Source organism: Mus caroli, unplaced genomic scaffold (assembly GCF_978045245.1).
Source record: "Mus caroli unplaced genomic scaffold, Mus_caroli_1 scaffold_2, whole genome shotgun sequence".
NCBI classification, from domain to species: Eukaryota; Metazoa; Chordata; class Mammalia; order Rodentia; family Muridae; genus Mus; species Mus caroli.
Window position 1 is genome coordinate 59847166 of NW_028227257.1, and position 24047 is coordinate 59871212.

The window sequence follows — 24047 nt, forward strand, 5'->3', positions numbered from 1 at the left end:
AATATTTCAAGAATTTCCCATTTAGTATTTTAGCACCCCAGTTGACTACAGGTCAGCAAACACTGCAGAGAGTGAAAAGCACAGGTAAGAGGGACTACACATGGGAGCCCAGCACTATCTTTACAGTTTTTATGTCATCCTGTAATTGTAAAATTAATTTAAAATTTAATTAAAATTTAAAAAAGAAATTTAACTAATTAAAAATTGCATATACACTAAAGAATGTGCCTTGCAGATGTTCTGGGTTTTCACTCACACACACACACACACACACACATTCCTTGCCAGCTCTAAATATAGCAGGCTCCCTTGCAGCTATAGGCATTGCCTTGCAGGAAGAAGGGCTTTGACGTCCTCCTGCTGCCATGCTGGGGCTCCTAGGATGCCCCTTGATAGGGCAGCCTGGATCAACGGTCCAGCTGGTCAGTGGGGGCTTTTCTGTTTAAGCAGACTTGACACCATGCTAATGAACCAGCTTTGTCCAGAAGGCTAAGGCTCGCCTCCAGCCTCCTGTTGATTCACTGTTCATCCCTTCTGTGGACCTGAAACTTCAAGCCTCTGTTCTCTTCACCACTCCACTCTTCCCTCCCCAAACTCCTGGTCACGGGAAGAACCGAGCTGATTCTACCAACGAGTCTTACGGGAATTTAAATCAATGCATTGGCACTCTTAAATATAATCTCAGGGATCTAAAGGTTATCCCAACCCTCACCACGCAGTTCAGGAATAGAAAACAACATCCTTAGCTTCTAGCGTAAGAAGTTAGGTATTTGGGGCTGTGGCTTATGGGTAAGGGGGACATTAATAAGCTAGTTGCTCAGAGTTGGGGTGAATCCACAGCCCCAGGCTCTGACCACTGACCACTTTACTCCCGGTTCCCCAACATCTGTCTACAGATTCCATGCCCCCTTTATCCCTACCTTTGGCCTCTTCCAAGTGATGGCCTTCATCTTGGCTTTCTGGCTCAGCTCGTGCGAGCCAAGGGCCTGCACACCTGCTGGGAAGACACGGTCTTCAAAGAGGCACTTCTGAGCCAGACAACGTTGTTTGAGAACGACAAAATCCTGCCCCTCAAACTTGAGAGGATGTGAGACAGTGCCCTCTCCATTTCTCCTGTCCCTTTCTCGGATCACCCTGTCACAGAAGAATCCCGGCAGCAGGTAGGGCATGATGACCAACAGCGGAACCCGGCCTTCCCTGCGGCCTCTCCAGCTGCACCCTCAGCCCAGGCCTAATCCTCTGGTGAATGGCCCGGAGCCTATATAGCTCCTCCACCCTCAGCAGCTTGATGCAAATGAACACGGTCCAGAGAAAGGCTGTGGTCAGAGTCAGCAGCTTTGACCAGAGGCCCCTGAGCCCATGGTCTAGGGGCAACACAGGCAAGTCAGAAGGGAGAGAGGGAGGGGGGCGAGCCAGCCAGAGATGGCTCGGGGGACAGATAACAATGCCTTGTGGACCTTTAGGGCACCTCCAACAGCCTTGCTGGGATTCTTGCTTTAAAAAGAGAAAATATAGTTTCAGAGAGCTCCCCTTGCTTCAGCAAAAGGCATTCATGCCTTTGACACTGGCCGTCAATGGGATATAGCATGGGGCCTTCTAAACATGCTGTATACACTAATCCTATACAGGCTGCTGAATGCATAGGAGGAATCTGCTGCAAGCCTTTGTCTGGGGGTAATGAAGCCTCCTTCTCCCGATGTTCCTGCCCCACCCCCTGCAGACCTTAGGGGCTCAGATCTATGAGGATGCAGAGGGCAAGCATCCCTATTACAGTTGACTCCAGAGCGAATGCAAACATCTATTGCGTTACGATTAGCATCCCTGGGTAGGAAATGTGTGAGTTGGGAGCAGCAGGTAAATGTGGGTTGGAGCGCTTTCTGTTGTTTGTGTTTTATGTTTCACTTTGATTGTGAGACAGGGGTCTCAGGTAGCCTGGGCTGGCCTCAAACTTACTAAGTAGCTCAAGATGACCTTGAACTTTTCATCCTCCTGTCTCCACCTCCCTAGTGCTGAGAGCACAGGCATGGACTATTGCATCTGGCTGGGTGGTGCTTGGGATCAAACCCAGGACCTCACGCATACTAAGCCAGCTCTTTCCCTACTGAGTTGCATCCCAGCCTGTGTGTGCTGGGGTACTATTGCTAAGAGTGTGTGGCTTCCCCACACTGTCATTACGTTTACAGAGAGAACTGAAGACACCGGGAGGGTGAGACTGGCAGGCTGCATGCTAGGCTGTCCAGTCCCCACCAGTTCACTGACCTCTGCCTGCCTCTACTCCGTGAAACTTAAAGCGTAGTCAGAACTTCCGGCATCCACTTTAAATGCTACAGCAGTGTGAAATGCAGCTTTCCAGTGGGTGTGATGGTACAGACCTACAATTCCAGCACTTGAGAAGTTGAGGCAGGAGGATTTCTTTGAGTTATAGGCCAGCCTGGCCATTGTGGAGAGTCCTAAGCCACCATTAATTATAGAGGAAGACTGTAACAAAACCAAAACAAATAAGCAAAAGCAAACCAAAATTTAACAAACAAACAAACAAATAAAAATCCAAGTTTTTGTGGCCTAATCTCAGGATTCAAATATCCCCAAGTTGAGGTATGGGCTGGCTTCTGCATTTATTTATTTATTTATTTATTTATTTATTTATTTATTATCCTCTCTGTGTATATTATTTATTCTCTCTCTCTCTCTCTTTCTCTCTCTCTCTCTCTCTCTCTCTCTGAATGTGAATGTATTATTTGAGTGTGTATGTGAGAGTGTGTATGTGTATGTGTGTGTTTGTATATAAGTGTGTGACCAAAATCAGACGCATTGTGGGAAGGAACAGGCACAGTAGGGAAAATGAATGTATGGCCTAATCTATCAATCAAAATAAATTGCCCAAACTATACCCTTGGTAATCAACTCCTCCTTCTCTCCCATATCATAAAAGAAAGTTCCACACATGAGTTAGGTCCATGAGCACTCACACGGCCCCGCCGTCCATCTTGACATTATACCTCCCTACAATCTGCTTTACCGCTTCCCTTACAATTTAATTATCTTGCTTCTTTTGTGAATCTATGTGTACCCTTATTTTCAATTCTTTGGGTAGGAGGTCAAGACCCTGGAAACACCCAGCTCAGATGCTGACCACTGGTAACAGGGTCTCTCACTGAACCTGGAGTCCACTGATTAGCCTAGGATGGTTGGCCAGTGAACCTCATGAATGCATCTGTCTCTCTGTCTCTAGTGTAGGGATCACAGGAATACATTCTGTCACACCTGGCTTTTTAAAAACCATGGGTCCTGGGGGCAAAACTTGGGCTCGCATGATTTATACCACTTTTCCTACTGAGCTGTTTCCCCAGATCCAGTCGCTGCACTCTAAATCATTTTAGACATTAATCAGGAGACACTTAGTTCCACTAAAGTTTGAATCATTTCTATAACCAGGATTCTGTAGTAGCCGAAAATGATTCTTAACTAAAAAGTGTGTTTTCTTAAATGGGCTGGGGTATGAGAGGGTAGGATAGGGGGGCATATGAGGAGGGATGACTAACACTAAAGACCATTGGAAATGCCTCATGGAAACCTACTATTGTATAAAACTTCCTAAAATATATACATATAAAAGAGAGTTTAAATTAAATTAACCCTATAATAGAGGGCCATGCCTCCCCAGGTACTGTAGGCTATCAAATAAAAGGACCAATGCCAGGTATGGGTTATCTCTTTTCATATTGTTGGTTATTGTGGACCATGGATTCCTCTAAACATTACAGGCTAGGGCTCTTGCTCTCACGCTTGCTAGAGCTTGATAGTAAGACCTAGTCCCTGAACCCACCACACACCAGTCACAGAATGTAAAGACTCAAGCTGGTAGTAACCAGAAAGCTTCATTTCTACTGGATAGATTTTTATAGTGCCAAATTCTACTTATTCTACTCGGGGAGAAAGGTATTAAGCACTTTTATCTAGCCATGAACTCTATGAACTACAATGACTATCTTGGTAAAATGTTCCCACTCATGCGATAGTGGCATAAATGTTATGGGAGTAACCAACCACTTTCTTTTTTTGTTGTTGTTATTTTTTTGTTTTTGTGTTTTTTTGTTTTTCGAGACAGGGTTTCTCTGTGTAGCCCTGGCTGTCCTGGCACTCACTTTGTAGACCAGGCTGGCCTCTGCCTCCCGAGTGCTGGGATTAAAGGCGTGCGCCACCACGCCCGGCACCAACCACTTTCTGATTTGATTTAAAATCCAGTCCACATGATGGAACTCATGTCTGGTATTGTTAACTGAGCCAAAATCCCACGACTGATTAGGCCATAGTACCTAGTGGAGACCCTAATGCTATTATTTTGCTAAATGTAGTATTAAATTGTCCTCTATGTCCTTGTCTTTATACCCATAGATGAGTTTATCTCTCAACCTTATCAGAGAAGCCTCTTTGTGCAGTAGACAACAGCCAATACAGAGACCCACAACTAGTCAGTGTTCAGAGAGTAAGACCATGGAGTGCTTAACTCTAAAGGGAACATCTGTATCATAGCCCCTTGTCTTAAGGCTCAGAGACCTTACAGAAGAGGAAGTAAAAAAGACTCTAACAGCCAGCCGCAGTGGGTGTCCTTAGTCAAACAGTATTTGGCAGATATGACAGTATGCTTACAAATGCAAACAGTGAATATGATTGCAAACCCAAGACCTGCAGATGATCAAACCAGCCAAAAATGTCTGCATGGATTAAGGAGAAGTGGATCCCCTGGCCCTAATTGGCCATTGCCCACAGCAGTCTCAGGGTTGGTGGTGTGTGTGTGGGGGGAAGCTGGGGAACATGCGGAAGGCTGTGAGTACTGTTTCAGAGGACAGCTTCTTTGGGGCTGGCTTATATGGCTTGAATCATGGTGGGAGGGAAGGAAAAAGGACAAAGGAAAAAGTGCTTCAGCCAGATTAGTAACCGCTGATCACGTGACTTCTGAGGCTCTAGTTTTCTGATGAGGGGAACAGCGGCCTAAGTAGCTGTATCCTGACGTGGTCTTTGTCTCTATGGAACAGAGTAGGCCCAAGCCTGATTTGAGTAGGGATCGGTTCCACTCCCGCTGTGCTTTCTGAGAGCTGTCTGGGTACTGCAATGCTCTACCTCTTCTTATCTGGCTTGGGAGCTCACAGGGAGGAGTTCATGGAATGCTTCCCTGACTGAAGAATTAATAATAATTAATAGTGAGATCTTATACAATCTCAGAGAATGGAAGAAGGTCCCGTAACCAGTTAGTGAAGCTGGTGTATCAGGAAAGGACATGACAAGCTTGCCTTAATGAGCATGAATGCAGGCTGATTGGTATCTGTGGTGCAAAGGTGCTGTTAGGAGGTGTGGTCTCGAGGAAGTGCATTACTGTGGAGGCGGGGATCTGAGGTCTTTAAACTCAAGTCTGGTCGGCCAGGCAGAGTCTCCTTCTGCTGCCCACAGATCCAAATGTAGGACTCAGCTTCTCCAGCACCGTGTCACCATGTTCCCACCACGACAACGATGGACTAAGCCTCTAAAACGGTAAGCCAGCCCTAATGAAATGTTTTCCTTTATAAGAGTTGGTGTGGTTGTGGTGTCTCTTCACAGCAGTAGAAATCCCAACTAAAATAACATACTTAAGAAAACAAATGAGAAAAATAAATGGGCCAGACAGATGGCTCAGCAGGGGGAGGCACCTGCTGCCAAGTCTGATGATTTGAGTTTGGTTCCTGGGACCCACGTGGTAGAGGAAGAGAACTGACTCCTGGTAGTTATCCTCTGACATTGATGTCTGGATGCATTGCAAGGGCACATGCATGTGCACACCCACACATAACTAAATAAGTTAATACATAAATCAAGAAATAAATTTAAAAATCAGAAGTAAGACATGTTATAAGAGCAAAAGAGATCAGCAGTGTTTAGAACGACATGAGTGGGGCCGGTGAGACAGCTCAGTGGGTACAGGCATTTGCTATATCCTGACCTGAGTTCAAACCCTGGGACCCATGTAGGCGTGGATGGAGAGAACCAACTCCACAGAGTGGTCCTCTGACACACACGGATTGAGGAGCTCACATGTGATTCATATACAGATGCACACTAAATAATAATAAGTAAAAGAAGACCTGGTAGTTCACACCTTTAACCCCAGCACTCAGAAAGCAGAAGCAGGCAAACCTGTGTGTTCCAGGCCAGCCTATCTCAAAGTCGGGAGAAGGAGGAGAAGGAGGAGAAAAAGGAGGAGGAGGAGGAGGAGGAGGAGGGATAAAATAGTAATTTAAAAAAGAACGATACAGCTCTTGACTCTAGCTGCATATGTATCAAAAGATGGCCTAGTCGGCCATCACTGGAAAGAGAGGCCCATTGGACTTGCAAACTTTATATGCCCCAGTACAGGGGAACGCCAGGGCCAAAAAGTGGGAGTGGGTGGGTAGGGGAGTGGGGAGGAGGGTATGGGGGACTTTTGGGATAGCATTGGAAATGTAAATGATAAAAATATTCTTAAAAAAGGAAAGTTTTAAAGTAAAAAAAAAAAAAAGAACGATACAAATGTGCAGAAAGCATTTGTGGCTTTTTTTATAAGGCAAATGCATCTTTTCGTGGTTTCTTGGTCATTTCTGTCCCTGCCTTTCTCGTTTCCTACATTATCCTGCCAAGTCATGTCAACGTATTCACTGTGGTCCCTGGAGCCCTGTCCCTGTCATGACCCTCAGGAGGAGCTGAGGCAATCCTAACTGTTATTTCTAGAACCTTCACTTTCACCAAAACAGTTGCAGCCTCCCCTACCCTCTGCTGTCCTGGGTTGGTGGTTTGGCGCTACTGTGATTCTCTGCAGCCAGAACAAGCATCTAAGTTAGTATTAGCTTTTCACTTACCACCAGCACCACTTACTGACTGTGCTACATGTGTGTGTGTGCACGTGTGTATATGTTGGATGCCGTATCCTGTTTTATCCTTCCAGCAACTCGGTGAAAGCTGGCGTTTTCATTTGCTTTTTACAGATGAGGAAGCCGAGACCCAGGAGTAGTCAGTCACATGGTTTAGTGGTGGGCACAGTTCTGGTTCCCCTTGTTTCAAAACCTGTGTCCTGGACTTTCTTGTTAATGGCTATTACTGCCTTACTGTGGGCATCTAAGACAATGGTTCTCAGTTTGTGGGGTGAGACCCCTTTGGGATCACCTAAACCATCGGAAATATCATATTTACATTATGATCCATAACAGTAGCAAAATTACAGTTATGGAGTAGCAATGGGAATAATTGTATGGTTGGGGGTCATCACAACATGAGGAACTGGGTCAAAGTATTAGGAAGGTGGAGAACCACTGAGCTAGGACTTTAGGGACATCACACAGTATCGTGCTAAGCAGAGAGTACATTTAGCTCCTTTATGGAAAAGCAAAGTGAAACTTGGATCATTTTCCTGACTTGCTGCTAGCAGCAGACCAGGCTTCCCACCAGGTCTGCTTGTTCAAATCCTGTCTCAAACTACTGTGTACTGTGGCCTAGTTCTTCCTTCTTGTGGCTAGTGCGGTACCCAACTTCCCCTTCAACTGTCTGACAGAAGGCAGCAGACATTCTATAACAGATCGGAAGCAGAGACCTCCTGCCAACCCACTTTCATTGGGAAGGTAATTTCACTGGGAAATAAGCTATGTGGTTAAGCCAGGTTGTAGTCTGGGGCTGGGTGTCCCTTTATGTAGACTAGGTTCTCCTGGAGTCCGGATGTCTCTAAATCTGCTCACAATGATATGGGGGCAATTGTTGTTTTGATATAGCCTAGTGTTTCTTCATTTCAGAATTGAGTAGTACTGGCTAAGTAACCCCAGGCTGGGAAGACACCTCGATTATAGACTTCACTTTAGAGGCTGTGGAGCCCCAGAAGAGCCCACAATTCCCAGAGGCCTCCTGGAATCAGGAGAAAGCCCTTCCTTAAGGATGCAGATGTGTTGGCTACTGTTTGATCCCAACTGGGAACCAGTATGTCTGATGACTCGAGGCTTTCAGAGTCCTGAGCAAGTCCACAAGTATCCACAGAAGCACAGCATTGATTTGGAAGTTACCCATGAATTTAAGTAGGAGAATAACAAGTATAGAATCTAGATAATGAGGCTTGGCTATGCAGTTGAGGGCTCTAATGCCCTGAGCTGGATAAGCCCCTTCCCAAGAGTTTTGTGACTATCTGATAAAGCAACCAGAGGTAGGGTGACAACTGAGGGACAGAGGACACCACTGGATACCTTTACTGTTGTCTGGGTTGTAGCCAGATGACTTCCAGCTAGATACGAAAAGCTTTCCAAAGTGGAAATTACAGCATGTGTGTGTGGAAGGAGAACTCCTTTGCCCTTCTGATTCTTCATGTCAGGAGGAAAGCCGACTACCTCAGACTGTTGACAGTCGTTCTTCAACATTTTGCTCCTGGACTTACGTGGAGTGTTTAATAGCAGTTTTCATGCTGTACTGAGTGGCACTGTGGAGTGTCCAGGATGCTTCCCAGATGAGAGAGGTCCTGGGGCATCCAACCTTGGAGACTCATGCAGGTCTTCAACCCACAGCCTCTGAGCTGCAGGGTCTCCTCCTCTATCTCCCTCACTCCAGAGCTCAGTGAGACCTGGGCATTTTCTCTCATTTTGTTTTTCTCCACTCCAGAGCTTTCTACACTGGCATGCTGGCTCAGCACTGCCACTTCAAGACAAGATGCAGCACAAGTCTGCCCTTTTCCAAAAGGTTACTTGTCTCAAGTATTTCACAGCTTCAGTGACTGTTAGGCCACAGAGAATGGCAGGAGCAGTGTGTGTGTGTGTGTGTGTGTGTGTGTGTGTGTGCATGCGCCTCAGGCTTTTCCTAGTCCAGTTCCAGTGCGGTCTACCTTTCACTCTTGTTATATATCAACCAGCTGATCCTTTTCTTTCCTTTTTCCCTTTAGAAAACAATCATGCTTGCCTCCTATAAGAAAAGCACCCTGAGGCTGGGTGTGGTAGCACATGCCTTTAATTCCAGCACTTGGGAGGCAGAGGCAGGCGAATTTCTGAGTTCGAGGCCAGCCTGGTCTGCAGAATGAGTTCCAGGACAGCCAGAGCTACACAGAGAAACCTTGTCTCGAAAAAACCAAACCAAATCAAAAAAAAAAAAAAAAAAAAAAGAAAAGAAAAGAAAAGAAAAGAAAAGCACTATGTATTTTGTTGTTGTTAACTTGTTTTTTGTTTGTATTTAAGTGACAAGATCCTATATTGCCCAGGCTGACCTCAAACTTGAGAGTGTCAGCAGCCCTCCTGTCTCAGCTTCCTCAGTTAGCTAAGAAGCCCCCACAGTAGTAGTAGGCAGGTACCCACGAGCCTGGCTCAAGTATTCTTATAATACTTAGATTATAATGCTTATAATTATAATACTTATAATTATAATGCAGGTTGGAGAGATGGCTCATAGGTTAAAGAGACAGATTACTTTTGCAAAGGATGTGCGTTCAGTTATCAGGCAGCTTACAACAGCCAGTGAGTCCATCTTCAGCTGCCTTCTTCTGGACTCTGCATGAACCTATAGTTATGGGATTACACATACACACACACACACTCTCTCTCTCTCTCTCTCTCTCCCTCTCTCTCTCTCTCTCTCCCCTCTCTCTCTCCCTCTCTCTTTCTCCCTCTCTCTCATTCTCCCATTCGTGTTTCCTCTTGACAGAAAATTTCTGCTATGGTAAGGATTCAGAGAGAAAGTACATCTGCTAAAGACATGCAAACAATCAGACTAATTCTCTATCAGGAACAAGACTCCTGATACCCAGAGTGTATTTAGCTGTTGTTTGTATTCCTGTAATAACTGCCTTGGGGCTGGGGATGAGTTACTTCAGCCCAGATAGTGAAGATCCTGGAAGGGGCATAAGGATGGCAGGAAGCCTGCAGGTCACACAGAGAGCAGCAGAATCTAGCCAAGGTGGCTGAATTCACGCTGGTGGGCAAGAGTCTCATTAGACTCTTTCCCCACCCACTGCAGCACTTCCCTCATATTTCCCCCCACAGTGCTGAAGCCACAGTTGATCTTACACCACCAGGCTTCCTTCCAAAGTGCTTTGTGGGGTGAGGGGATGGCCATTACCCGCTATGGACTTGGAGATCAAGCAATGCTAGGATGAACACCTCAACTCAGTAACACATGGTTGTTGATTAGTGGCAGCTTAGGAAACTCATTTAAACGTCACCTTTGGAGCCTAATTCAAGAAATGTCCAGTTATGGTAATAAGCAGTAGGTCTCCTGAATGGAGGACTGAGGGGCTTCTGTCTGACTGGAGGCACAGGTGTCAGCAGCTAGGGAACTATCGAGGTGAGGGAGTGAAGGTTAGACAGCTGGGCAAAGCAAATTTAGCTGGATGTGGGCTTAAAACACTAACAGCAGGCAGCAGGGAGTAGATATGCCAGCAAAATGAAGCCCTCATCTCCTCCTTTTCCTCATAGGACATGTTTCTTCATACTCTAAGGCCTGACAGAGGTTACTATATCCAAGGAAATGTTTGGGAGAACAAATGTTTCCAAGAAGGGTTATATATTAGAAAGTTCTGGAGCCATTTCAATATACATAAGTTCTTTGTACTTTCTGGATCATAATCATGTAAAGCAAAGGGTTCCATGACCCGTTCCAACTCTGCCCACCTCTAAACCCATTTTAGAATGTTAATACAAGTATGTCCTGACCTTTAATTTTATATGTACATATGTATGTGTGCCTGAGTGCATGAATGTGTGCCACATGTGTGCTGGTGCCTGCAGAGATCACAAGAGGCACTGGATCCCTGGGAATTGGAGTTTCACAGCTGTGAGCTACCACATGTAGGTGCTGGGAACCAAACACAAGCCCTCACCAAGAGCAGGAAGTGCTCTTAATCACTGAATCATCTCTCCAACCCACTGATCTTAACCATGGAAGGACAAATTGCATTTTAACCGAGATGGTTTGAAAATTCAGGATCTTTGTTGTTGATGATGGTGAGAGGGGAAGAATATCAAACAGCCAGTCTCTTGGAGCATACTGGTCCATATGAGCTCATAGACCAGTCACTGCCACAGAACATTGCAGATTTGCAAATCTAGCTTTCAAGGTTCAAAGCCACCAGTGATTTTAGTAAAAATAGTGTTTGTAGGTTTTGGTCCCTTTGCCCTTTGAGTACAATTAGACAAAGCTTCTAGGGGTTCCCTACTTTGGAAGGCAGGGCTGTCCTGGGTCAGACCCTTAGATGTGGGTATTCATTTGCTACCATCATCTGTAGACTATTATGTTCAGAATATGTACAGGGTCTACGAATGACCACAAACAGACCTTGCTCTCAGCACCAGGAGAGGTGAGAGAAGTTGAGGGAAGTGACACTGAAGTAGACATGTAGAGAATGCAAGGCAGAGCCAATCAACCAAACCCTAGTAGAGCACTGCAGCCAGATGTTCCACTGCAGCCAGATGTTCCACTGCAGCATTAAGTTTAGAGAAGAGAGTGAAGGTGAGAGGTCAGGCACGGGTCTGCTTGAGAAGGGCTGTGCTCACTGAGGCAGCTTGAACTTATGCTGTAGGTAGTGGGGGCTGAGCGGGGGTGGGGGGCACAGTGTGTCTAAGCGCATTGCTTGGGTTGTCCATCTTGGCTTGGGACCTCACACATGTTAGGTGTGTGCTGAGCTACACCCAGCCTACTGCAGCATGCTCTTCTAAGCTGAGGACATTCATGACAGCCAAGGATGGGACTTACCAAAGGACAGCAGAAGGGGACAGGAGATAGCTCTAGTTAGTAAATAGAGAAAAACATGGCCAATGAATCCTGTGAGGAGCCCAGCATCACTTCTTTGTGAAAGGTTTCTTGCCCCTGACCTGGCCTGCTCTCTTTGATCCCATCCACTCTGTGATGACAGAGTCCTGGTGACCACTGGACCTAAATGTGCACATTCTCCTCGAGACTCTAGACTTCGCAACAGTGTAAGTTGTGGTCTCTTGTTCACAACACTCCTCCTAGTAACTTGCCCAGTATGTGAGGCTAGTGGACCTGCAACAACTATTTCTCCCTCTTTTCTGTGATTATTTTTTCTCTCTTCCCCTTTTTATGTTTATTTATTGATCGGTTAGCAGTGCCAGAGATTGCACAAGGGGCCTCTGACATGCTAAGTAGAACTCTACCACTAAGCATTACTCCTAGCCCCAGATTGTTTTGTGACTAAAATGTTTCTTGTTTCAAAAACAAGAGTCACATTGGAGGCACTATGAGAGAAGGAAGCCAGGGAAACATAATTTCCCTTCTGGTGGATCCCTGAGGCTAGCAAGCAGGGTTTCATTCAGGTTCTGTCATATGCTCAGTCTATTGCTGGGTTTTGGCATCCTAATTTATGCAGTGAGGTATAAAGGCAAAAATTCTTCTAGTCTCAATGTTATGTTATAAAAAGTAGTCTTTGCCTCTCTCCTCTTTCCCTGGCTTCTGTGTTTCAGAAATCCACGGTCCCTGGCAAATGTCCAAAACAAAAAGAACAGCATCTCATGATTTTAGCCTGAGAAATGGAAGACGTCTCAATATAGTAAGGCAGAGAGTATAGTTCTGGGCACCGTGGCACTGATTCTGGCTGGGGAAAGGATGGCCATTTTAAAGATAAATTTGGGATCTAATTACTTTCATGAACAGCAGAAAGTGAGAAAGTGAGAGAGAAGCAGCCCTGACCTTGTCCTCTTAGACTTTCTTAGACTTGACCCTGTCCTCTCCTTTTTGCACTTGCAGCCAGAGCCCAGGCCCCTGCCAGATCCTTCCCCCGTGTCCATGTGCCCAGCTGTGCTTGGGGAGGTGCTGAGTGGGAGGACTTCTCTGAGGCAAACTCCAGCCAGCTACAAAACCAGTAAGCTACTCACCGGAGGTCTCTTCCAGACGAACTGGATGGGGAACTTCTGACTGTAAAAGAGAGAGGTCTCATCCGGTGGGAACTCGGGGTCTAGATAAAGAACTTTCTTCTCTAGGCACTTCTTGCGGAGCTGCTCAAATGTCTTCTCTTTCACACCGATGATCGGAAAATTGCGGCTAATGATGGCTGAATAGATGCCACTTTGGTGTCCACCTCCAGCCTCGGTGGTCTTGCCTTGAGCTGGGTGAGGAACTGGCCCTGGGGACCTGGGCTCAGCCCCCGTCCTTGGGGCCACAGTTGGACTAATAACAGTTGGCATGGCAGGCAACTTTGGAAGGAAGACTTTTTAAAGAAAATGAGATTCGGCTACCTTCAAGGAAAGGAAGCGATTACAAAAGGTGAAGTTGAAGTGATTCTGTCATCTGAGGAAAAAAAATGGCCACAGTCTCTTCAAAGTTTAAATCCTATCAGAAAACTGACTGGCTTCTGACCAGCTAAAATAGTGAACTATGACCCTAGGGCGATAGGTTTTCCTGAGGAAGAGGCAATAAAGGATTTAGACGCAGTTTCTACCTGGGGGCCTTCAGCAGCGCGCTTGCCAGAGGGAGAAGAAGAGAGTGAGGGTTGTGTTTCAGTGACTCGCAGAAGCTTAAGTCAGGAAAACTAAAAATAGACATGAAGTGAGGTTGTGATCATGAAAGCCACAGACCGGTGCGTGGCTAGTCTGAGTGGTCTCGAAGGACCTAGCTGGAGATATTTCTGCATTGACATTAAGAACTTGGCTTGTCAAGAAGTGAGAGTGTCTGAGACAGCTGAACACCAGAAATCAGCAAAGTGTGTAAAGGACTAGGCAGTCATGCAGGCTACTGAAGCAGCAGCCGCTGGATACATGGAAAACAGTATTTTAGAGTCAGTATCTTTTCTAGAATATTCTGGAGTCGGCTTTCAGTCCAATTGGGTAGAAAATGCCACTCAGCAGAATTTCCAGTCAAGGAAATTCCTCTCTTCATGCCCACTGGATACACTGAGATCAAGTTGACTACATAATGTGTATTCTAGTAGATTGTTGACAAGATCATTTAGCTACTCCACATCAGCATCCAGACAGAACTGGAAATAGAGCCAGGTTAGTGTCAAGTCCTTAGATGTCATGTCTAGTGAAGACTCAGCTTCAGGGCTTTTAAATGGGAACCAAAGTGGCCTGGGGGAGGGAGCTGATTGCCTGGCTTCTGTTTTTGTTTGCTTGTTTGTTTGTTTTGTTTTTGTTTTACCATGGTAGTTGCTCTCTGGGTCATAATGAAATGGCTATATCTGATATCTGGCAGAGTAGAGGCTTGACCCAGCTTGCAGCTGTGCCTGTTCCTAAGTGACCATCCCTATAGATCCAAGTTTAGAAGACAGGAAAGGGTGGGAGATGACAGCTGAAATGGGGGCATAGGGCAGGAAAGATGGTTCAGTGGTAAAGCACTTGCCATGTTAAGTGTGGGGATTTGAGCTCCCACTTAAAACTAGGTGCAATAGAATGTTTGCCATTCCAGGGCATCCGCAGTGAGATGGGAGGCACAGGCAGGAAAAGCTGTAGAGGCATGGGCAGGTTGTCAGCCTATGCAGCAGAAAACAACAAAAAGACCGTGTTTCACCATGTCTCAAATATGGTGGAAGGCAAGGACCAACACCCCAGGATGTCCTCCTCTGTGTGGCATGGCACACATGATCATGTGGATGCCCATACTCACACACACAAACATGTACACATATATATACACGTCTCTCTCTCTCTCTCTCTCACACACACACACACACACACACATGCACACAATGAAAGAGAGCATGGGCTCATAATTCTTGGCAGTGTAACTTGAAGGAACCCTATGTCTCAGCTATTGGAATCACCAGTTTATCTTCCTGTCCGTCCAAGAAAACGCTCAAGGTATCTCTACTCCTGAAGAAGAACAGAGTTGAGCAGTCTCTGAAGGTTGACTGTCCAGGGTCAAAGTCTAGGTTGATGTCTGCTGGCTGTGACTGTGTAGCTTTAGCCTCGTTAACTTTCTTCCTCTGAGCCAGTCTTCTCTCGTGTCAACTGGGTATGATATTCATTCTGTTGTTGGGTTGGTGTAAGGATTAAACAAGTAAACTCATGTGATGCATTTAAAATGCTGTTAGGGTGTCCTAAGCACTCAGCAAGAGGTTAGAAAGAAGACTGAATTTAATATTCCTTTAGGGTTAGGTTGGGTTGAATGACCATTCTTACAGTGTCAGTCAGCTATCACTATAGCAAAGTGAATGACATAAACAACTTATATAGACAAAAGGGCATTTTGGCTCACAGTTTTAGAGTCTTTAGCCCTTATACATTAGCTCCATTCTTCTGAGCCTGCAAAGAGGCAGAGCATCATGGGAGAATCTTGTGGCAAAGCAAAAGCATCTACTCCATGACCAGGAAGCAAACAAAGAGGAAAAGCAAAGACCATGACCAAAAGCAGCTTGTAGAAGAGTTTATTTTGACTTATGTTGCACAGGGAGAGTCCATGACAGCAAGGAAGACATCGTGGCATGTGCTGAAGTGGGAGGCCAAGAGAGATCACATCTCAACAGCACACAGGAAGCAGAGCAAGCAAATAGAAAACCCAAGTGAGGCTATCACCCAAAGCCTGCTACCGATGACATACTTCCTCTAGCAAAGATGTACCCCCTAAAAGTTTCATAACCTCCCCTCACGGTGCCACCAACTGGGGACCTTCTGTTCAAACAGATGAGCCTATGGGGGGCAGGCATTTTCATTCACACTGCCACAGTGGTATGACAGGTGTGAGAGGAATGTCACATGATCTTAAGGAGGATACACTCTAGTAGGGAAATACACAGTCCTGCTTGAAATACCAAGGCACATCCCTGAGGATGCAAAGTAGGGTACAATTATTTGTGGGGCAGCCTTTCAGAAAAAGGCAAAATCACTGCCAGTGGGTACTGGGAGGTTGGAGGTGTCAGGTTAGAACTTTCCATGGAAAAGTAGGGCTTGGGTTGGGTCTGGAAGGATGGTAAGATCTGTATGGGTGGAGGCAAGGGACAGTATTGAGGCTAAGGAAAGAGAAGGCAGAACGGTGGCAGTTGCAAGTAGGTAGTAAGTGTAGTGAGAGGCTCTGATGCTGAGGAACTGAGACCACCCCAACAACAGCAGCAGCAGACAGCCGGGAGTCTCCAGAGTCTCCAGAGCCATTCTAGCCCATGCCTAGCTGCCATACTGGAGCCTAATGCGAAAGGAAGAGGCAGTAATACTGAGGTGTCTTTATTTAGAACCTTTTGTTAAACCTGTAAGGGTTTTTTTGTTTGTTTGTTTTTTGTTTTTTGGCATTCATTTTGATTTTTAAAGACAGTGTATTGGAATACTATTCCTTTTGGTTATTGGTCGTGCCTAAGACAAGTGCCAATTCCTGTGCTATTCTAGTCCCAGCCCTGTGCTCTATTTTTAAAGTTCACCTGTGGGATGTGGGTATTTATTCCATTTTCACTAATTATAGCTTATTATATTCACTTTATAAATATTCTTTGGTTAGTAGATGGTTTTTAATAAAATACAACTAAAAGGAGTAAATTTGACTTTGAAAACTGATTTGGTACTTTTGAATCTAAGAAGCGTGAAAGAGGATCTTATCCTTGTGCTCTGGAGTCACTCTCAGGGGAGAAGAACTTTCCACAGCCCTTGCCCATGGAGTGTCTGCAGCAGAGGCAGCCATACCCACACTGTTGCTGACAGAAGGTAACCCTGAGAGTGCCAGGCACTGCCATCCACTCGGGAATTGAGTTGGGCAACTCTGCTGCTGCTACAGTCGGAGTGAGCTTGCTACATAGCCTGAGGCAGGCCCCACACATGGGCCTCTGAGTAGCCCTGCTCCAAGTCAGGCCACTCCCTGAGCTCTTTCAGGGTCTGTGGGAAGGGCAGTGTTTTCGCAGAGTGTGTCAACAATACATCTTTAAATGTATAATCTGAAATCTTATTTTTGATTATTTTTTTTGAGACAAGGTTTCACAATATAGCTTAAGCTAGTCTACAATTCTTCTGCTTCAGCTTCCTTCACACTGGGATGACAGGAGTGGGCCATGGCACCCGGCTAAAATCGTAAAACCTGAAATTGACAGGTCATCAGTACACTAGAGATAAGTGAAATGTCATTTTCCCCAGGGAAGCAAATCAGATGGCAGCGCAGATCCACAGAAGGCCAAGAAGGTAGAGCGGTCAGGTGGCTCCCCTTACTCCACCAGAGCACCTGCTCATCAGCCCACATGGACTTCCCAGTCCTCACCAACGCGCAGAGACAGCTTCTCCAGACGCAGGGCAGATGTTTCGGCACAGTATGTAAAAGCTGCAGGCTGAGCTCTACCATCTAAACAGCAAGAAGATAAAAAGATGGTTTGTGAGAAACCAGGAGAAAAAGAAATCTTGTTTTTTCTTCAAATCTGACACGTTATCTGATGTTCTCAAATGAACATCACTTAGGAAAACCTGGAAGCACGTTTATTCATGAACTCTGTGAATGCTTTAAAACATGAAAAGTCTCATTGTTTTGAATATATTCCTGGTTGGAGAGACACTAACAGGAGCAAAGTGATTTATCTAAGAAAAGCAGTAGGTGAAATTCTTCACAGTAGAATTTTATTCTGCTCCTAGGGCTGAAGATGGCTGTGTACTGGCTGGTTTTATGTCAACTTGACACAGGCTGGAGTTATCACAGAGAAAGGAGCTTCAGTTGAGGAAATGACTCCATGAGATCCAGCTGTAAGGCATTTTCTCAATTAGTGATCAAGGTGGGAGGGCCCCTTGTGGGTGGTGCCATCCCTGGGCTGGTAGTCTTAGGTTCTATAAGAGAGCAGGCTGAGCAAGGCAGCCTAAGCAAGCCAGTAAGGAACATCTCTCCATGGCCTCTGCATCAGCTCCTGCTTCCTGACCTACTTGAGTTCCAGTTCTGACTTTCTTTGGTGATGAATAGCAGTGTGGAAGTGTAAGCTGAATAAATCCTTTCTTCCCCAACTTGCTTCTTGGTCATGATGTTTGTGCAGGAATAGAAACCCTGACTCAGACAGGCTGTAACCTATTACACACTAAGAAACACCAGAGGGTTGAAGAGATGGCTCAGTGGTTAAGAGCACTGACGGCTCTTTCAGAGGTCCTGAGTTCAATTCCCAGCAACCACATGGTGGCTCACAACCAATGGGATCCAATACCCTCTGGTGTGACTGAAGACAGCTGCAGTGTACTCATATAAATAAAATAAATAGATATTTTAAAAAGGAAACACTACAATACTATTATAGGCTTCCACTGGTTTCTCTGAGTACACATTAGCTGTGGGAGAAAGAGCCACTCAGGATGAGAGGCAGGGCAGTCTGCTAAATCTAGAGCAGCGATTCCCAGCCTCGCTAATTCCTCATGTTGTAGTGTCCCCAACTATGAGATTATTTTGTTGCTACTTCTTTTTTTGGGGGGGAGGGTCGAGACAGGGTTTCTCTGTATAGCCCTGGCTGTCCTGGAACTCACTTTGTAGACCAGGCTGGCCTCAAACTCAGAAATCTGCCTGCCTCTGCCTACCGAGTGCTGGGATTAAAGGCATGTGCCACCAGGCCCAGCTTTGTTGCTATTCATAACTGTAATTTTGCTACTGTTATGAATCCTAATGTAAACATCTGATATGCAACCCCTGTGAAAGAAAATTTGTGCCCCACAGGTGGAGAACTGTTGCTCTAGAGACTCGATTACTCAGAAGGACAGAGATGGCCTGAGTTTCATACAGTGTGACAGTTTGGGAACAAACCATCTCTTTTTTTGTTGTTGTTGTTTTTTGTTTTTTTGTTTTTCAAGACAGAGTTTCTCTGTATAGCCCTGGCTGTCCTGCAACTCACTTTGTAGACCAGGCTGGTCTCAAACTCAAAAATCCGCCTGCCTCTGCCTCCCGAGTGCTAGGATTAAAGGCGTGTGCCACCACCCGGCTAACAAACTATCTCTTAACTGCAGATATTTCTGTGCTTATAGCACAAACGCTGCAGTAAGAAGATGTTTGCTTACCAGACAAGTGGGTAGTCACAGAAGATGGCTTCTTCTTAAGGCCTAAGACCATGATCTGCTCCACGATGCACTTGCTGGGGTAATGACCCTTCTCATCGGCACACCTGGAAGGATACAGATGGTATTAGGAAAAAGAGAGGGATGGGGCTTTAGTTGGTCTCCAGGTCAGTATCTCTACCCTGAGAGTTCTTGTTCCTATGGAGTCATGGTCCATGTAGGGGCCATTTTCAGTAGGACAAAGAGATCGAAAACAAATGATTCCCTGTGACAAGCACTAGGTAGTCAGGGCCAGCTCAATCTCCCTAAACTGCACAAAAGATAGAGTGTGGTTTGGATGTTACAATCAAGCTACAAGAAACCAGATATTTGATTCATTGGTACATGGAGGAATGAAGGTATTAAGGAGTACTTAAACTGAATAGTTTTATTTTGGGGGCAAAAAAGATAAAGGTAAAAAAGGAGCTTTAATGGTCAGTGATTTAAAAATACAAATGGCCTTCACCATTCATTTATTTAAATAATGTCTTAAATACTTTTTATTACTTTTATTTTAGGAATATAAAATTGGCTGTGTGTATGTAAGTGTACCACATGCCCTTGGAGGCCAGAAGAGGAGGTGCAGATCTCCTGCAGCTGAGTTACAGACCAGATGGATGCTGGGGACTAAACCTGGGTCCTCTTCAAGAGCAACCAGGGTTCTTTAAACCAAGGCCGTTTCTCAAGCCCCTAGACTGAAAACTTGAGCTATCATTCATTTACTTGAAGATGCCAAGAGGTGAGCATAGTCTAAAAGGAATCACAGCTCATAGCTGCCCTCACCTGTTGGTCAGAACACTGGAGCAAAATAAGAACTTGCGGTGTAAGAACTGGTCCTGGTGGAGGTACTGGAATGAATGGCCGTCATCAAGATACAGCTCTCCCACAGCAGAACCCTGTGGAGTGAATTACAGAGGATCTGCTACTGGCAATAGTTTTATAGAAAAGAAATGTCATCTTCCAAAGGGAAAGAGTAGCAGCTGAAAATCTCTGAAAAAAATCTGAAGAGCTGAGCATTTGAACTGCACAAAGTTACACATACGTTCCTGACATAGTCAATGTCCAATCACTCCGGAGTAGACATGAACAGGGTGGTTACATAAGAGGGCCACACAGGGGCTGGTGAGATAGCTCAGCGGTTAAGAGCGCGGACTGCTCTGCTAAAGGTCCTGAGTTCAAATCCCAGCAACCACTTGGTGGCTCACAACCATCCGTAATGATATCTGATGCCCTCTTCTGGAGTGTCTGAAGACAGCTACAGTGTACTTACATATAATAAATAAATAAATGAATAAATATTAAAAAAAAAAAGAGGGCCACACAGAGTAAGGCTTTGTTGAAGGACACTGAAATATGAAGCATAGTCAGTAATGACTTCTGTGATAATGCTATCGCAGAACGGGTCAAGAACGTTTACAGAACAGAATTGAAGTTGGAAAAATATCACAATATAATAGATGGAGTCAACTGTCTCTAGATGCCCTCGTACTCTTTTGCAGTCAAACACTCCAGCCCTCTGCACAGCAGGTTAGTTACTGACGCTGGTGGCTGGAGGCTGGGTCTCTTGACTTCCGCAGTCATTCTGGGATCCCACATGGATCCTAGAGCATAGTTTGCCTGAAGAAGACAAGCTTCAATAAAAATACATGGAAAAGAAGATATAGTTTACTTAGTTCACAATATTAACATAACTAAGTATAACTAGAGGTGTGTAACCACAAGCTTCGCTTGGTTCAGAAGACACTCGCAACACTCCCAAGCCATACTCAGGGGGACTTTAGATATTTGAGCTGCCCGATGAGAGTAGAAGTTACTGAATGGGTTTGGGTAGGCCCCAAATAGTTAAGACACATTTTCAATGGCCCTCTTCGGGAGGAGACTGAGTTTCAGGACTAGTCTATGGGGTGGACTGCATAATAGTTGTTTTCCAGTAGCAAACCATGCCAACCTGAGAGGTGGGCATTGCTTCCCCCAGAAACTTATTTGCATCATTCCTGGATCTCAGAGTTCCTAAGAACAATGCCAGGAAGGGCAAATTTCACAGTAATTCACAAGTGACAGCCCCTGATTTCCAGATAAATATCAGAAACATTGTTTCATATGAGATTTATTACTTTTTCTTATCCTCAAAAGCCTACCATTGTAAAGAGATACAATAGGAAAAAAGGGACTGGCTTTCCAAATACCTGAGTGCTTAGGGCAACCCGGAGCCCATAAGGGGAGTCAGCCATCCAGCCAGTGGACTTTCCCACAATGGTCTTTACTGGTAGCACACTTCCACCTCGTTGAAACACTGGGATCTGTAACACAGCAGCACTCTCAGGAATGACATACTATACAGACTACAGACAACTCTCCAAGTAGGACGTTTAAGTATTTCACTATATGAGACCCATACTCTTTACTCAGTATATAAACTCAAGCAAAGAATATCTGTGGGAAGAGAAGTGGCAAAGCATGGGGACTGTGAGATGAAAAGAAAATGGATCAACTGAAAAATGGTCCATTAAAAATTATTTATTTGGACATTTCAGCTTGGAAATTCCAGAGAATGGTCCTGACCAAAGTCCATCTCTTGGTCAGTACTTAACATTTAATAAAGCTCTCTTTAAGTTTGCCCTCCGGTAAGTGTTTACTAACTGTTATTTATACTCATTTTGCATTTTTGTAATCGTTTTGTGGGTATGAGGCACATGCATGTCATAGCATGTGTATGATGCTCAGAAGACAACTTTGTGAAGTCAGTTTCTTGTTCTACTCTATGTGGGTTCTGAGAATCGAACTGAGCTTGGCAAGCTTGCATGATAAGCACTGAGCTAACTCACAGGCCCCCAAATCATCCATATTTAAAAATATTGGGGCAATTACCTCCACCCCCCAATTTATTATCTCTACCTGTCTGCCTTGGGTTCTGTTGCTGTGATAAAACATTGACTGGAGCTGGGCGTGGTGGCGCATGCCCTTAATCCCAGCACTCGGGAGGCAGAGGCGGGCGGATTTCTGAGTTCGAGGCCAGCCTGGTCTACAGAATGAGTTCCAGGACAGCCAGAGCTATACAGAAAAACCCTGTCTCGGGAAAAAAAAAAAAAAAAAAACATTGACTGGAAGCAATTTGGGGGAGAAAAAAGGCTTATATCATCTTACATCTTACAGTTCGAGTTAACACAGGAACTCGGAAACAAGTCCTGAAGCAGAGACCACTGAGAAAGCCTGCTAATTGGCTTGCTTCCAGGTTCACTCCAGCTGCAGTCCTTATGCCTCCCAGCACCGCCTGCTCTGGGGTGGCACTGCCCACAGTGACCTGGGCCCCCTGCATCAACCAACAACCAAGGAAATGCCACACAGAAATGCCCACAGGCAGCTCTGATGGAGGCACACCCTCAGCTGACTCTAGTTTATGCCAAGTTGACAAACTAATCAGCACATGGGCCTTGCTACTTTTTCACTGACACATGAATTTTATTCTAACTCATCTTGTTAGAGGCCCAACTTACCTCTAAAGACTTATTTTTTCAACTTAACCAGAAAGGGCATTCCATTTTAGACCTTTAACACCCTTGTCAATAAAGTAGCAAGCATGTTACTCTAGAGACTTGCTAAAGAGTGGATTTTTCTGTTTATGTAGGTAGGTGTAATGGGACTTGTGGAACAAAGTGTTTGTCTGTCTGTGGAGATGACTTCTGTTGGTTTCTCCCAGTGTCTGCACACTTTTGTTTCTCTGCTTGTATGAGTCAGCTGGATAACAGACCCAATTCTGTGGCTCAGAAAGCATCAAGGGAACTTCAAGGAGGCTCTGGCCATGGTTCATATCTATCAGTCTTTTGGAATGGCTCTCGGCAGGAGAGCCTGGTAGGTAGGTTTCTTACCTCTGGTAAGGAGCTACCCAGATCACGTAAGTGTGCTTTTCTCTGAGTAAAGTGTTAGTAAGGAGAAGAGGGTGAGAACAGGTGTGGTTTTGGAAGAGAGAGTGGAGTGGTCCAGATATGCTTCCCCACCCCTCATTCACAGGCAGCAAAAAAGAAAGCTAGCTCTCTCTTTGTTTTCCCTTCCTTCCTTCCTTCCTTCCTTCCTTAGAACAACATGGTAAGTTACAGTGGAATGGGATGCAGACTCAGAGTTCAGAAAACTTACAGGAGGTGGGAGGGATTTGTCATAGTTCTGTCACAACCCAGTGGTAATTCTGGACAAAAAAAAATTTAACATCTCTGTCGGTTTCTTCATGTGTAAATGGATAAGAACAGCCCCCATAGACTCATATTTGGATGTCTGGTCCCCAGGGAGTGGCACTATTTGAAAGGATTAGAAGGATCGGGGTGTGGCCTTGTTGGAGGAAATATGTCACTGGAAATATGTGGGCTATGAGGTTTCAAAAGCCCCAACCAGGCCCAATGCCTCTCTTTGCTTGCAGACCAGGATGTAGCTCTCAGCTCCTTCTCCAGCACCACACCTGCATGTTGCCATGCTCTCTGCCTTGATGATAATGGACTAAGTCTCTGAAACTGTCAGCCAGCCCCCAATGAAATATTTTCTTTTGTAAGAGTTGCCTTGGTTACAACAACAGAGCAGTGACTAAAACAAAGGGATTAGGGTAGAAGATTGCTAAGATCTCTGTCGGGTCTGAAAGTTCATGTGAAACCAGATTCTTTATAATGAAACCACTGGTGACAATTTGTAAAAAAAACACCACTATTCTATTAATCTTCATTCTATAGGGTCTATGGTCACGCTTGTGACTCAGCCAGGATGGACACCTTGATTCTAATTTTATTTATTTATTTATTTATTTATTTATTTATTTATTTATTTATTTATTTTGTTTTTCGAGACAGGGTTTTTCTGTGTAGCCTTGGCTGTCCTGGAACTCACTCTGTAGACCAGGCTGGCCTCGAACTCAGAAATCCGCCTGCCTCTGCCTCCCGCGTGCTGGGATTAAAGGCGTGCGCCACCACGCCCGGCTTGATTCTAATTTTATAACTGACACATTCTCTTGCCCAGAGACCCAGAGACACACCTTTGAATTTTTTGACAATTTATTCAGCATTGTGGTGCCCACTCTTTCTCTTTTCAGTGTTTCTGTTCTTAGATACAAGTGTAGATATACAGGAGAGA

General features: G+C 45.1%; 2 protein-coding genes across 7 annotated transcripts in view; both read right to left on the reverse strand.

Moving 5' to 3' along the window:
- Positions 1-13218, reverse strand: part of Capn3 (calpain 3) — a 40425-nt gene extending 27207 nt beyond the window's left edge. For 3 of the 5 annotated variants that reach the window (XM_021182471.2, XM_021182448.3, XM_021182442.3), the window contains exon 1: positions 12855-13218. In XM_021182471.2, coding sequence (XP_021038130.1) covers positions 12855-13163 — 309 coding nt within the window. In that variant the 5' untranslated portion in view covers positions 13164-13218. Of the gene's footprint in view, positions 1-920; positions 1170-12854 lie in introns of those variants that run through there. The other 2 variants (XM_021182477.2, XM_021182458.3) reach the window with 1 other exon arrangement.
- Positions 13219-15324: 2106 nt separating this feature from the next.
- The window catches only part of Ganc (glucosidase alpha, neutral C), a 58010-nt gene continuing 49287 nt past the window's right edge, over positions 15325-24047 (reverse strand). For both annotated transcript variants that reach the window (XM_085834541.1, XM_029484480.2), the window contains exons 21-24: positions 21125-21238; positions 19722-19834; positions 18903-19006; positions 15325-17226 (exon numbers count right to left, since the gene is read on the reverse strand). In XM_085834541.1, the coding sequence (XP_085690667.1) occupies positions 17117-17226; positions 18903-19006; positions 19722-19834; positions 21125-21238 (441 nt within the window). In that variant the 3' untranslated portion in view covers positions 15325-17116. The remainder of the gene's footprint in view (positions 17227-18902; positions 19007-19721; positions 19835-21124; positions 21239-24047) is intronic.